General features: G+C 49.9%; 1 protein-coding gene across 5 annotated transcripts in view; it reads right to left on the bottom strand.

Annotated features, from left to right (window-relative positions):
• Positions 1 to 15,410, bottom strand: part of RAB37 (RAB37, member RAS oncogene family) — a 54,977-nt gene that overhangs the window by 3,783 nt on the left and 35,784 nt on the right. For 2 of the 5 annotated variants that reach the window (XM_072781482.1, XM_072781484.1), the window contains exons 1-3: positions 3,715 to 3,857; positions 1,278 to 1,388; positions 171 to 212 (exon numbers count right to left, since the gene is read on the bottom strand). In XM_072781482.1, coding sequence (XP_072637583.1) covers positions 171 to 212; positions 1,278 to 1,388; positions 3,715 to 3,807 — 246 coding nt within the window. In that variant the 5' untranslated portion in view covers positions 3,808 to 3,857. Of the gene's footprint in view, positions 1 to 170; positions 213 to 1,277; positions 1,389 to 3,714; positions 3,858 to 7,103; positions 7,215 to 15,410 lie in introns of those variants that run through there. The other 3 variants (XM_072781483.1, XM_072781486.1, XM_072781485.1) reach the window with 3 other exon arrangements.

Genomic DNA, 15,410 nt, shown 5'->3' with positions numbered 1-15,410 from the left:
AGAGGGTGGCTGGGGAATTGCTTTTTCTACAGACTTCAAAAGCCATTTCCTCTGGGCCCCACAGGAAATTGCCCCAGGTTGAGGGCAGGGCTGCAGGCCTCCTGCGGTTTGGGTGCAGAACAAGGGCAGCCACCTCCATCTTCCCCCCTCCCCTGTGGTTCTGGTCTCACCTGCAGCTTCACCCTCACACCATCCACGGTCACCACCTTGTTCTGAAAGAGACAGGGCAGAGGGAGGGTGGATTTGGAAGGCAGGGGAGGCTTGGATTCTTGACATCCTACTGAGAAGCAGACATTCTGTCCTGGTGGCTGCCCTGGGTTAAAAGGGGTGCAATGAGCCCCAGAGACATCTCCAGCCGGATCACCCCTTCAGGGCAGCAGGACCGTGTCTCCAGAGACCCCTGATTGCAGAGTTCTTAGAGGGACTTCTGTGCTTTTCTTACAACATGCCGGGGCCAGAGGAGCCTGAGAACCCACCTGGCTCTCCCCAGACCTCAGCACAGGGCTGGTTCCTGGGGGCCCCTTGCCTCTTTCCCCACTTCCATCCATCTTCCCTGGAGCTCAGCCCCACCCTGCAGAACCCAGCCCTTAGAGGTAAGATGCCCCCCAGCATCCTGGGCACGGCAGAGGCTGGATCTGCAGGGTGGTCTTTCCTCTGGATGCTCACTAGTTCTCCTAAGTGAAGCTTCAGTTCCCTTCCTGTTGGGAGAGAGGCACCCAGCCTCTGCATAGCCTCTGTCCCCCCACCCCCCCCCACCTGGGTGAGACCTTATTCTCCTGGACCTGTTGGGTAGAGAGTGGCAGAGTGCTACATCCCTGACGCAGATTGGTAAAGATGGGTTCCTCAAGATGACAGGGAGCCTGGTGAACCTGGCTCTTCAACCTAGCGCAGTGCTGTGCTTCCAGGAACTCCAGAAAGACCTGCGGGCCTCTGAGGCCTTGCCAGACGGGTCCAGCTCAGAGGGCAAAGAGCAAGGGTGCCCTAGGCCAGGAAACTCAGCTCACACCGTGGGATGTGTCTGCCCTGCTGTGGGGCAGACTTTTAAGACTCAATGTCTCATTGCTCATCTTGTAGGTGGGCAGAGAGCCCCCCACCATGCCCAGACTCCTTGAACCTGGCCACCTCTGTGGTCCCAAGGGGAGCACCGCTGGTGCCCTCTGGGCAGTGAGCCACAGCAACTCTGAGGAGCCAGGGCAGGCAAGGAGAGGACAGCACACTGTGCCCAAGCTCTGGCCCCCTGGCTTGCAGCTGGGAGCAGGAGCCTGTGGCCACCTCACCCTGAAGTCTATGCCGACGGTGGCTATGAAGTTTCCGGACAGGAAGGCCCCGTCTTTGAATTGGATCAGGAAACAGGTTTTGCCAACGCCTGAGTCTCCCAGAAGCATCACCTAGGAGATGGGGGCAGAGGCAGTTAATGGGGAGTTGGGGCAAATTTCTGGGTTTCCAGGGAGAGAGACCCTGAAAAGAGGGGCAGAGGAGCAGAGGGCCAGGGAAGGATGCTGTCAGCACCGAGGGCTACCTGCTTCTGGAAAGTTCACCGTTCCCTTCACCTGCCTCTCCTCTCCACTCCTTGGCTCAGCTCATTTCTCAGGCCCTCCCTCTGGCCCTCCCTCTGACTCTTCTGTCCTCACCCAATATCCTGGAAGCCTGTGTTCAGACCTCAACACTCACAGGTCAGCAAATGGACTCAGTGGCCTCAAAGAACCACCCCTTCCAGAAGGGAAGTGTTAATACCATGGACAGGGATCACCACCCAAGGGAGGCTACAGGATCTGATAGGGGCGGGCACTGTTGTGTGCAAAGGCATATTCTAAAATTACCTCTGCTCTTGTTTTCCTTTCTTTTTTTTGGTCACAACATTTATCTGGAAGTTTCTAATGACATTTTATGTTTATAAAAGGGTTGCATGAGGGGCACCTGGGTGGCTCAGTGGTTGAGTATCTGCTTTCAGCTCAGGTCATGATCTGGGGTCCTGGGATCAAGTCCCACATCAGGCTCCCCATGGGGAGCCTGCTTCTCCCTCTGCCTATGTCTCTGCCTCTCTCACTGTGTCTCTCATGAATAAATAAATAACATTTTTTAAAAAAGGGTTGAATGAACTAGGGAGGGTTGAAATTTATACTGAAATTAGGAGACCACAAGTCTGATGTTCCTTCTGTAGAAAACTCCCAAGTGGGATGGATGGCTGCAAATTAGCATCCTTGGGCCACTGTAGAGGAATCTGGCCCAAGGAGCTCTTGCCAGGCTCCTCCCAGACTGGCCTGGACTCAGTCTCCTGCAGCTAAGCCAGGAGCCCCCCTCCACAGATGCTGCTTGACCCAGGGGAGATGGAGGGCTGGAGGCTGGGGAGCCCTCTGGAGCCTGCACTGCTCCCTGGCTCCTGGGTCCTAGCCCTGGAGGGGAAGGGGGGAGAGAAGGCGGGGGTGGGGGGTGGGGGGGTTGGGAGGGGAGGGAGGGAGGGTGAGCTCGTGCATACTTTACAGATCACAGCTGCCTGGAACAAGATGCTCACCACCCATCCAGCCAGGCAATTCCACCAAACATAAACACCCGCCCAGCCTTGCCACCTCCTAGGCAAACAGCCCAGCTGGCTTGTCAGGCCAGGAGGTCAGGCGGTCTCCACCAGCCTGGGGGCTGGCCCTTAGCAGCTCCCCCTCCCCTGAAAGCATAGGGGCCCATTTCCTGCCACCAGCCCACACAGGACGCCTATCTCAACGGCTCTGGGTGGGTGACTTGCAGAGTAGCTTCCCCTGAAACAATGAGGGTGGAGGCCCCAGATCCTAGTGAGAGTGAACCTGGGGTGGGGGTGGGGGAGGACACCAAGGCACAGGAAGAGGCAGGTCTCCTCCAAGGCCACGCAGCACAAGACAGGGCAGCCCCTCACTCATCCCCAGCGTTACAGAGGAAGAGTGGAAGCTCCCTCAAGGCCTCTTTCAGAGTTCCTGGTCCCAGCCTCCTCTGTGGGCCCAGAGGGGGGGCAGACAGACCAGTGTCCATCACTTTCCCTTACCTGCTTCTGTACAGGGCGGCCCTGCAAAGGAAATGGGCCCCAGAGAACTGACTTAAGCTCACCCACGGGGGACTTGTGACTAAGTCACAAGAATCTTAAGTTCAAAAAATTCTCAGGTGGGCCTGCACTTTGGTTAGCAACATCCTCCTGGAAGAAGGTGGGAGGCGATGGCTGCGGGGGCGGAAAGGAGAGGGGGTAGGGGTAGGGCTTGGGGGCAGGGGGACCTACAGAGCTCCAGGCGCCACCGAGAACTTAGCGGGGGGGGGGGGGGGGAGTGGGGGGGAGGCGTGAGCCCCACAACTGCGCTGCCGCCAGGGGGTGTCCTCTCCGCGTCGCCGGGCGTCCTTATAGCCTAGCATTTGGAGGTGCCTGTGCCCAATGGGGTTGGATGCTCAACCCATATGGAGAAACGCGGGCTTCCCGGGAGATCGTAACAGCAGGGTGGGTTGGGGTCCGCCGTGTGGGGAGTCACTCGTCCTTCCGACCTTCCTCTCCCCACCCTTGCTGAGCCAGCCCAGCTCTCGGACGTGGGCATGGAGCCAGGCGCAGTCTCCACCCTTCCTCCCTGCTCTGGGAGACCCGGCTTCCTGCAGACGCAGCCAGAAAGGGGCTCCGGGCGGGGTCTCGGGGCAAAGGGTGCGCGGAAGGGGTGGCCCTCAGAGCCGGCTGGGGAGTCCCCAGCGCGGGGCGCAGTGCCCACCCACCTTGCCCGTGACATCGTAGCTCGGACTGCAGGGCGGGGAGTGCTCGGGGGCCTCTCCATCCCGGGTGGCAGCGGCGCCAGACATGCCCGTCATGTCCCCTGGACCAGAGGTGAACTAGGGCTGGTGGCGGGCGAGGGATAGCGCAGGGACCGCCCCGCTCTAGGCTCCACCCAATCCTCCCACCCTCCACTGCCCCGGCCCGGACCCCGACAGGCTCCTCCCTCCGTCCCGCCGCCCCGACGGCACCTGCCGGGACAGGCTGCCTCGCGGGGGCGCGCGCAGCTGCAGAGACCCGGGCTGGGTCCCCCGGAGGAGCAGGTCCTGGAAATGCAGTCCGCCTGCAAGGTCCGCGTCCCGGGGACCCGCGCTCGGGCGCCCGGTTCTCGCTGCCGCTGCGCAGCGCGGTCGGCAGGCGGCGCCCCAGCCCCGGCCCGCGGCGCCAGACAGGTGTCCCCGCCCCCCCACCCCCACCCGCGGCGCGGCTGTGGGCTGGGGACGCCCCTGGGCAGCCCGGCGCTGTTTTTATTTTTATTTTTTTTATTTATGACAGTCAGAGAGAGAGAGAGAGAGAGAGAGAGAGAGAGAGAGAGAGAGAGGCAGAGACACAGGCAGAGGGAGAAGCAGGCTCCATGCAGCGGGAACCCGATGTGGGATTCGATCCCGGGTCTCCAGGATCGCGCCCTGGGCCAAAGGCAGGCGCCAAACCGCTGCGCCACCCAGGGATCCCCCGGCGCTGTTTTTGAGACCAGGTTTGCAGCGTGAGGAAGGCGCTCAGGCACTTTTGCTTATGCTAATCACCCCAGCACGACCTCATCTGAATATCATTTTATTTACCCACCGGAATTCGCCTCGCCGTACAGAGACACTGCGGGGTTTCACGGCCCCTGGCGGGTGCCAGGACTTTGACCCTTTCTAGGGGAGATCAGCTCTCATTTCTCCCCGACCTGTTGGGCCGCGCCCAGAATGACCCATCCTGGGAAAGCCTTGTCCCCCCCAGCTCCCCACTTCCCAATCTAGGCGCTCCTGAAGGCAAGGCTGACCCTATTCACACGTGGCCCTGGGCTCCTGGCACTGAGCAGGCCTTAAATGTTTGCTATTAAATGAATTCATGAAGTGGCGCATCATTTTGAGCAGACTCTCCAGGACATCCCAGGTGACATCCCAGGTGACAGAGTGGGCGTGTGTCCTGGGTTGCCCCTATTAGGCTTCAGGGGCTCTGTTGCGAGGGCCAACCATTCACTTACTGCCGTCCCAGCATTCTATACAAGCACACACAGCAGACAGTGGCATTACAAAGGAATGGATAAAGGGCATGTAGGCCAAGAGGGGCATCTGCACCTCTTTACTTAGGTGTTGGGGGGTAATGGGCAAGGGACAGGTGTGGCTTATAGGAGGTATAGGTGGGGACTGTGTGTACACCTGCCTCTAGCCCTGTGATTTTGGCATCAGCTGGAGCTATTTTCTGGCACTGGGCATGCCGTAGCCTTGTCTGTACGTAGGGTGGGCCTCAGAGAGCCATCTATGGGAGCGGAGAAGCTGTACAGTACTCTGCAGATGTGCACTGTTGCCTGCTATTTGGATGCCAGGGTGTCTTGCTGCAAATAACGTCCCAGCCCATTCAGTGTCCCAGGCACTGAGCTCCTGAGTGCTTACACTGGAACCCTGCAGGGGCAACAGTTTTTAGAACGAGAGGCCGAGGAGCGGTGAGAGAGAGGAGGTGACATGGCCCTTGCCCCCTTTCCACTGCAAAGCACACTGTTATGGGTTACATTATGTCCCTCAAAACATCTGTTGAAATCCTAGCTCCTAGTTCCTCAGAATGTGACTTTATTTGGAAGTGGCGTTGTTGCTCATGGGACTAGTTAAGTTGAAGTCATACAGGAGTAGGGTAAGCCCTTAATCCACTATGACTGGTGTCCTCAGAGGAGGAGGAGGAGCGGACACACAGGGAGAAGATGGCCCTGTGAAGACAGAGACAGAGATTGGGGTGGTGCATCTACAAACCAAGGATTACTGGGAGCCACCAAAAGCTGGGAGAGGCAAGGAAGGAGCCCATCCTAGAGCCTGCAGAGGGAAGTGTGGGTTTCTAACTTTCAGCTGGGGTTTGTGTTGTCGGCTCAACCAAGACCCTCCTTTGTCCTGTGGTAGGTTTGGGAGAACCAGGCCTGTCCTGTGTCAGCCTGCTTCAGGCTCTCAGTTTGACCACATAACTTTCTTCCTTCTTAGAGGCAAGATGCCTCACTTTTCTTACCAGGCTAGTGGCAAAATTTGGAGGTCCCACCCCTATGCATCTGGGGAGTATGAATCAGAGCTTTCCCACTCACATCCACCCCACTGTCTTCTCTCTGAGTTTGACTGGTGGAAGGATGGGCATGGAATGGCTGGAGGGAGAAGGCTGGTAGCTGTAAGGGCCCCCTACGACCTCATATGCTGAGGGGCAGACTGGGTATGGGCTCATGGTGGGGGATGCCTGGCATGGCAGCCTCATTCAAGGCCCCAGGAAATGTCTGCAGCTGTGCTCTCCTGGGACTCAGTCCTGCCTTTCCCAGCATTCTGTTGGCCGGTCATGGGAGAACCCTGGGCACCAGTGTCTCAGCTTGGATTCTAGGCCCTGAGATACACGCTTTCATTTCTGCTTTATCTGAATCCCTGTCCATCACTAGTCATTGCCTTCCTTGCTGTGACCCAACAGGCAAGCCCAGTTTCTAGGGTTCCCCTTGTCTCTTCCCACCAGTATGGTGCTGCTGCATCCCAGCCCTGGGTCTGGTCCCACAGACCCTGTGCTCTGAGGACGTCCAGAGTGCTTTAACCCTTGACCTGCAGCTCCCTAGGAACCACACAACGGTGTTAAATTTGAACTGTGCTTAGCATTTGAAGCTATTCTTTTGCCTTTCCACATTCTTCTTGCCTTGGAAGGTGGACCTGAGCAATATGTATCAAAATATTCTTTCTAGTTTCAGTTGTGTTCAGCCAATGGGGAGTTCTGGGAGGAGATATGGGAGCAGGAGGAGAGTAAGGAAGGAGGGAGCTGACTTGCTGGGTCAGCTAGCTCCCAGGAGGATTACTATGAGTTGCTGTGTTTCTCCTCTGAGGGTCACAGCTCCTGCCAGCCAGCCCTCCCCATGCAGCCTTTTGTCCCTGGGTTCTGGCAGTGGTTCCTTCCTCTTATTTTTTTTTGGGGGAGGCTAAGGTTAGAATGGAGGGTCTGTGCTATGCATGGGCACTGCCTCATATCCCCTGGTTCTCCAACACCCTGCCTCCACCTTGTTAAGTAGTCTTCTTATTAAACTTTCTTGAATGATCCAATGTGGACATCCACCTGTTTCACCTGTTTCCTGCTGGGACCCTGACAGAGACACACCAGGGCTCCAGAATCTGGAGGTACTTACTGTGAATCCAATGCCCACGGTGGCCGAGAAGGAGCCTGGGATGAACTTGCCCTGGTCGAACTGAACCAGCAGAGATGTCTTCCCCACGCCACTGTCACCCACCAGGATGGTCTGCAATGGAGCAAGAAAGGGTCTGTGGTGTGAACTGGGCTTCTGAGATGTGGTGGTGGCTGTGGGAGTGGGCTCCTTCTAAACACACACGTGTGCACACACACAGAAGTGCACACATGCGTGCACACTAAAGTCACTAAAGAGGCATGAAAGCATAGAAGGAACCTTGTTTTGCCTTATGTTTTCTGTTTTGTTTTTAAGATTTTATTTATTAATTCACAAGAGACACACAGAGAGGCAGAGACACAAGCAGAGGGAGATGCAGGTTCCCTGCAGGGGCCTGATGTGGGACTCGATCCCTGGATCCTGGAATCACGACCCAAGCTGAAGGCAGACGCTAAACCACTGAGCCACCCAGGCATCCCGTTTCACCCCATGTTAATGGACATCTGAGGTGACCATGAGAACTTGCCTCTTAGACTTCACAGGGTCATAACTGACTGAGGCCCCTCTGTGTGCTCTGAGTCCTCCAATAGGTATGTTTGCACCCAGGCCATCCTTCTCATGGGCAGTTTCCAGCCAAAGACAGAGTGTGGCAGGGACACTGAGGAAGGCCTGTTTCAGGCTCAGGGACTCCCTCATAATTTTACAGATCCTTCCAGAGATTGTACAGCTGTCTCCTTCACTTGGGGACAGACCTGCATCATGGTCTGTGGGCTTTCCCTGACTCTCCCCACTTCTACTTGATTTTTTTCTTTTTTAATATTTTATTTATTTATTTGAGAGAGAGAGAGAGAGACAGAGATAGCAACAGAGAGCACGAATGGGGAGGAGAGGGAGAAGCAGGCTCCTGCTGAGCAGGGAGCCCAATGCCAAGCTTTATCCTAGGACCCTGGGATCATGACCTGAGCCGAAGGCAGATGCTTAACTGACTGAGCCACCCAGGTGTCCCTACACTACTTTTTTCATGGATATTTCCCTTAATAAATTCCCGGCACTTTTAATTCCCTTTGGCACCAGCTTCTAGGGAGAATAACACAATGGGTCTCCCTTATAGGAAAGTCTAAAAAAATCATTGTCTATAGAATAAAAAAAATCAAAATGTCTGGATATTAGCCTTGGGAAGCGTTTGCACTTGGTCCTGGAGCATTGGAGAGGATAGCATTTCAAGAGAAGCAGAGCTTGGGAAAGAAGGGAATGGTTACTTCTGTACCTGGACGAAGTAGGGGGGAGGGTTAGCCTAGAAGGTCAGGTGCTATATTTCTAAGAAAATCATAAGCACCTGGAGGCTGGTACTCAGCAGCCTCTCAAAGAATGAATGAATGAATGAATGAATGAGTGGATGGATAAATAAATGAATTGTAAATGCCTTAGTTTCAAAAGAGACAATAGCTACTTTCCAAAGACAAGCATTCAAGGTCATTAGAAAGGCTCAAGAGGTGCCAACTTTAGCTGGACTTGCAAAACCATAAAGATGTAAAAAAACAAAAATGTAAAAGCATAATAATTGACAGGGTCTCTTGGGGTTGGACCCATGGCCCCAATGGTGGCTCTGACAGTGGCCACTGAATTGGCAGCAGGGTAGACACGAGATTGTGATGTTGACTTTGGATGTCTCCTGACTGTGGCCCCCCACTCCCACTTCCCAAACCAAATTCTATTCAGCTTTTATTTCCTCCTGGGTAAAAGGGCTCCATTTGTTTGTTGTGTGCCAGTGGCTTTAATAATTTACATCTCAAATCCAACTTCCTCAGGCTTCTCAGAGAGACTATTCCAGAAGGTGAAGGGTCAGAGTCTCCATGTACACCTTCTTCATTTACTAAAGGATATAACACATTGACATTCTTTTCCCTTTTATTCTTTTCCTTTTCATTTTTTTAAAATATTTTTTTTCTTTATTTATTTATGATAGTCACAGAGAGAGAGAGAGAGAGGCAGAGACACAGGCAGAGGGAGAAGCAGGCTCCATGCACTGGGAGCCCCACGTGGGATTCGATCCCGGGTCTCCAGGATCACACCCTGGGCCAAAGGCAGGCGCCAAACCACTGCACCACCCAGGGATCCTCTATTCTTTCCTTTTCAGAGTGAAGTATTCACATTCTTCTTTCATTGTATTAAAACAGTTCTATCTTCTTGGGACCTTTTCTGGTTTAGTGGGGACACAGTCCAGGGTGACAGAGTTCAGCATTTCAGATCCTGCTGATTCCTGCCTGGGGGCAGGAGCAGGATGTGGCTGCCACGTTTTTGGTGCAGAGCTTCTGAAAACCCTGTATTCAGATGTGTCTTCCGGGTTGGTAGGAAGACATATTTGTCAAGGTAGGAAGATAGGACACACTTGATTTGATAGTTTTCTTTTTTAAAAGATTTGTTTGTTTTTTTTTACTAGAGAGAGAGAGAGAGCTTGTGCACGAGAGAGAGAATGAAAGCAAGCACCCAGAGGGAGAGGGAGAAGCAGACTCTCTGCTGAGCAGAAAACTCAGTGTGAGGCTTGATCCCAGGACCCTGAGATCATGACCTGAGCCGAAGGCAGAGGCTTAACTGCCTGAGCCATTCAGGCACCCCGATTTGAGGCTTTTAAAGCTTGATTTAGGACATTAGAATATTGAGACATATGGTATATGGGTCTCCATTTGTATTCTAGCCCTGGTCCCCCAAATGTTAAGGATGAGCTTGCCTCAGTCCATTAGCTTAGATATACAATAGAGTTATTCTCTCCGCAATAGCTGCCAGGATTTTCCTGAAGTTTTTCCAGGTTGGCTCCAAATTTCACTGCTTGGAGAAGCTGAATGTCAACCTCAGATCCAGATTATCCACTGTACCTTCCCTCCTCTGGAGCATTCGTGAAAATGTTAATTAATCATGGTTCTAATAGGAAATTTTGTGCCAACTTTGCCACCATTCAGACAAGTATTTTTGTTTTGTCTTTTAAAAAACATTTAAAATTATTTTTAAAATTTCAATTTAGTTAACATATTATTAGTTACCGGGGTAGAATTTAGTGATTCATCAGTTGCTTATAATACCCAGCGTCATTAAATCAAGAGTCCTTCTTAATGCCCAACACCCAATTACCCCATCTCTCCACCCCTCTTCCCTCCAACAACCCTGTTTGTTTTGAGGAAGCTCCATACTGTTCTTCAGTGTGGCTGCACCAGTTTGCCTTCCCACCAATAGTGTAAGAAAGTTCCCCTTTCTCCAAATCCTCACCAACATCCGTTGTTTCCTGAGTTGTTAATTTTAGCCATTCTGATTGATGTGAGGTGGTATTTCATTGTAGTTTTTGATTTGTATTTCCCTGATAATGAGTGATGTTGAGCATGTTTTCATGTATCAGCCACCTGGATGTCTTCTTTGGAAAAAATGTATATTCATGTCTTCTGCCCATCTCCTAACTGGATTATTTGGTTTTTGGGTATTGAGTTTAATAAGTTCTTTATATTCTCTGGCTTTTCTATTGGTCCTTGCTAAAAGCCAGGGCCTGATATTAAATTGTTCTTCAGCAAACACCTGTTAATGGGAGCTGGGCTAAGGTTGCCTCAGCACCCTACTTTCCTGTGACTTTGTGATTCAGGGGGAACATTTAGAAAGCTTAGGTGAATGGGGTAGTTACCATGGCTCCTAAATCCAACCTTCTTAATAAGACAGAAATTTAGATACCATAAAGAAAAAGATGGATAGATCTGAATGCACAGAAATAAAAATGTTCTGGTTGGCAGGAGATACTGAAATCAAATGAGAAATGGTAGAGAGGAAATATTTTTAAGACAGACAAAAGGTTAGTATATGTAGTAATATAAAGAGCTCTCAAAAGAAAATCTCAATAGGAAAGTGAACAAAGAATAAGAACAGGTATATTTTGTGAGAGTGTAAATGTGGTTAGTTCTGTGTGTCAACTTGGCTGGGTGATAGTATCCAGTTACTTTTTTTTAAAAGATTTTTTATTTTTATTTAAGATTTTATTTATTTATGAGAGACACACACACACACACACACAGAGAGAGAGAGAGAGAGAGAGAGAGAGGCAGAGACACAGGCAGAGGGAGAAGCAGGCTCCATGCAGGGAGCCTGACGTGGGACTCGATCCCAGGTCTCTAGGATCACACCCTGGGCTGCAGGCGGTGCTAAACTGCTGCACCACTGGGGCTGCCCAGCATCCAGTTACTTAATTAAACATTAGTCTATTATGTTGCTGTGAGGGTATAATATGGACGTATAGATTTTTAAAACATTTTATTTTTATTTGTTTTGGGATGCATAGATTTTATATTACAGATATCATTAATAGATTTGCAATCAGTTGACTTGTAAGTCTTCAGAAATCTCTGTGAGCCTCATCCAATTAATTGAAAGAACTTAGAGCAAAACTGAGGCTTACCTGAGGAAGAAGAAATTCTGTTCAAAATTGCAGCATCAACTTCTGCCTGAGAATTTCCAGCCTGCCACTCTGTTCTACAGAATTTAGATTTGTCAGCCCCCCATAGTCATGTAAGCCAATTCCTTGAACTAAATCTTTCTCAATATATTTTGTACTGGCTCTATTGTATATGTAATACAATATTACATATAATACTTTGATAAAAGTATGATAATGGTCAATATTGGTTGAGATTTGGGGAAACAGGCACTCACATATACACCATTGGTGGGAGCATCCTTTGGGGGCATTTTGAAGAACAATTGACAACATCTATCAAAGTTACAAATGCAAATTCCTCCGACTCAGCAGTTCTATGGTTTTACTTACAAAATTTTACCAAGATGTGTGTACAAGGATGTTCAAGGTCATATGTATAAGAGCAAATAATTCAGCCATTGGGACTGTTTAAATAAGCTGTAGAATATCCAAGCAATGCAATACTATGGGAACCCATAAAAGAATGAGGTAGGCTTGCCTGGCTGGCTCAGTCCATGGAGCATGCAACTCTTGATCTCAGGGTTGTGAGTTCAAGCCCCACATTGAGTGTAGAGATAAATTTCTTTTTTTTAAAAGAATGAGACAGATCTCTATGTGCTCTTTGGGAAAAATGATATTATGGAGTAAAAGAAGGGGCAGAGAGGTATGTTTGTGTGCTGACTTATGTTGACTTCACTTGGGTGTATATGCTGATGATGCATACACTTTTTTTTCTTTCTTTCTTTCTTTTTTTTTTTTCTTAGAGAGGCAGCAGAGGCTGACTGTGGCTACCTTTGGGGTTCGGGAATGAAGAGAAGACTTTTACTTTTATCTTTATCTCTTTTTATCCTTCCTTCCTTCTCTTCTTCCTCTTCCTCCTTCTCCTCCTGCTCTCCTTCTTTATAAAAACATTGCTTGCATTATTTTTTTAAAAAAGTGTTAACTGGAAGTATTGCAGAGTGGACATCATTGGCCAGGCTTTCTTTTTGTACTTTTCTGTATTAAAAATAAGTGTAATAAACTGGTTGATGAAGTAAATTCATACTTGAGTTGATCCTTTACTTAACCTGAAATAAAGTGCTTTTCTACAGAAAAGAACAAAACATTGGTTTTGGAGACAGCTTCATATATTAAAGAAAAGTTGTCTCTGCATGGGGAGGGGGATCAAGAGTGATTTAAAATGCATTCTTTATGTTCATTTATATTCCATTCTCTTTCTGTTATGAACACACATTCCTTTGTAATTGGACACACAGAAGTACATCTGTGTATGTGTTAGGGAGGCACCCTGTGCTGGGTGACTCAGGTAAAAGCAAAGAGGTACGCACAGAATCTAGCCTAACTGTTGCTGAACAAATGCTTGATTTTACTTCTTCCAAATAAAGATGGCCCACTAAACAGTGCTTAAAAAAAGTCAGGTTCTCTGGGCAGAGGGAGCCTGAATGGCAGCAATTTCACTTTGTGGATTTCAGTGAGTGTTACCTTAGATTTCTGAGGGGCAATGACAAAGCAGCCCACACTCTGGCCTGAAAATTGCAGAGCTCTTTCACCTCATCTTTCCGGAGGGTTAACCCACTCTTTGGAGACCTTTGTTTTTCTAAAAAATAAGCTTTGCCTCTGCCTGAGTGCCTGGATAAGAACTTGGTTGAGACTCAGTTTCCTGTTCCATAGACTGCAGAAAAATGGCATTAGATCTGGAAAATGTTAAGGTTACTGTTATCAGTGACTTGCTTTGTTAAATTGACTTCTAGTTTATGATAATACATTCTTGCGTTTTGGAGGAACCGGTTTTAGAAATAGCCGTGGAGTAGGTACTCTGCTGCCAGCCAGCTCAAGGATGTGCTGTCTTACTAACTCTTGGCTATCAGGTTCAATCTTCATTGTGAGCACTGAACAGGACCAGAGGGCAGCTGGCTTCTGTCTCAGCCTCTCAAGTAGGAGACAGGATGGTAGGCTTTACAAGCCAGACCCAATCAATGCATCGACACACACATGTAATATACGTGCACATACACTACATGTGTGCACACAAATTGCCATGGCATACGTAGCATGTGTACACACACACAACATACATGTGAGGACACATAGTGCTAGCCATGCAATGTACATATGTGTACACAGCTCCCACACATGCCTATGCACAAACAAGAAAACACCACACACGTGTTCATCCACACATGCACACCCATCCACAAGCACTCATATTCATGCTTGTGCGTGTGTGTGTGCACGTACACACACATCCACAGGTGCTTTAGGGGAGGGGAACCTCAGAAGAGCCGCCCAATCCTTTCTTCCACAGATGGGGACATGGGAGCCTAGGGAGGGAGCTGACTTATGCAGGAGTTAATGACCAAGCCAGGACTAGGGCCTCCAGTAGGTTTTTGAGGATGCAAAGCTCCAGAACAGCCTGACTTCCCTGTAGTCCCCAGAGGTGCTTGTTTAGAGGAGCAACCTTACCACCATTCAGAGACACTCAGATAATGATGTTCTTGACTCAAAGGGAATCCTTGGGATGCCTGGGTGGCTCAGTGGTTGAGTGTCTGCCTTTAACTCGGGTCATGATCCCGGGGTCTTGGGATTGAGTCCTGCATTGGGCTCCCTCCCAAGAAAGGGAGGGGACCCGAGAGAGTTGCCGTTTTGGTGTTCAAATCTAGGGTTTTTTATATGCACTTTCAAGGAACTATCTTGAGCATCCCGAGTGTGGGCCTCCTGTGGATTGGCCACTGAGGTGTGCCCATCAGGGCTCTGATCATGCACCCACATACCTATTGGGTTATTGTTCATGTGTTGATGGTCTTTTGGGCTGACATCTGGAGACTAAACTGCCTCAACTTGTGATAGTGACCCATATTTTATGGTGAATTTTTTTGCCTCAGAATGTTTTATAAAGGTCACTCCTGTAGAGGCTGCTAAACAGGATGCTGTTGTGGTCCTGTCTAAGCTGTAAAACAGGATGCTGGTGTGATCTTGTCTTAGGTATCCTGGCTCCCTATTTTCTTGTTGGGGACCCTGGCCCTGACTACCTAACTGACCCCCTAACTCCTAACACTTGGGTAAGCTGGCCCAGGAGCAGAGGGCCAGGCCACAGGCAGGGCTTTGAGCAGCTCAGATCCTGGTAATTCTTTACCCTATATGATCAAGAAAGGAATGTTTACCCACAACTCAAAACATTTGTCCCTTCGGTTTTCAGGGATGTCCCAACTTGTTCAATTCCTCAGTCATTTCCCCTGGAAGCCAAATAGTGTTCCTGTTGCAAAGGCCGATGTCTCCCTTCTATTCCCTTTCACTATTATTTATATTCCCCAAATGAATGAAGGGAAGGGAGAAGAAATGGGTAGGAAATATCAGAAAGGGAGACAGAACATGAAGACTCCTAACTCTGGGAAAGGAACTAGGGGTGGTGGAAGGGGAGGAGGGCAGGGGGTGTGGGTGAATGGGTGACGGGCACTGAGGGGGGCACTTGACGGGATGAGCACTGGGTGTTATTCTGTATGTTGGCAAATTGAACACCAATAAAAAATAAATTTATTATTAAAAAAATGCCATTAAAAAAAAGGCTGATGTCTCTCAGCCTAACTATACAGTGCAGAGGATAGTCTTATTGAGCAGTGAGGACCAAGGGCTGACTGAGGCCTCACCCCAAATTGTTGATCTTACTTTATGGTCTGGAGATATGTAAAGTGGAAGGCCGTCTTTGGCCACATCCTGGAAACACTTGGCTTATCAACTGTTGTGTTTTTGTGTGTGTGTGCAAATAAGCCTCCTACACACCTACTCATTTCTGATTAGGATGTGAGGAGCTTATGCCCCTCCTTGGGACTCACTCGCTTCTCAAGATGGCATGTGACACTTAAGTG

Source organism: Canis lupus, chromosome 16 (genome assembly GCF_048164855.1).
Source record: "Canis lupus baileyi chromosome 16, mCanLup2.hap1, whole genome shotgun sequence".
NCBI lineage: Eukaryota > Metazoa > Chordata > Mammalia > Carnivora > Canidae > Canis > Canis lupus.
Note: the sequence above shows the minus strand (reverse complement) of the source record. Positions and strands in the feature narration are given on the sequence as shown.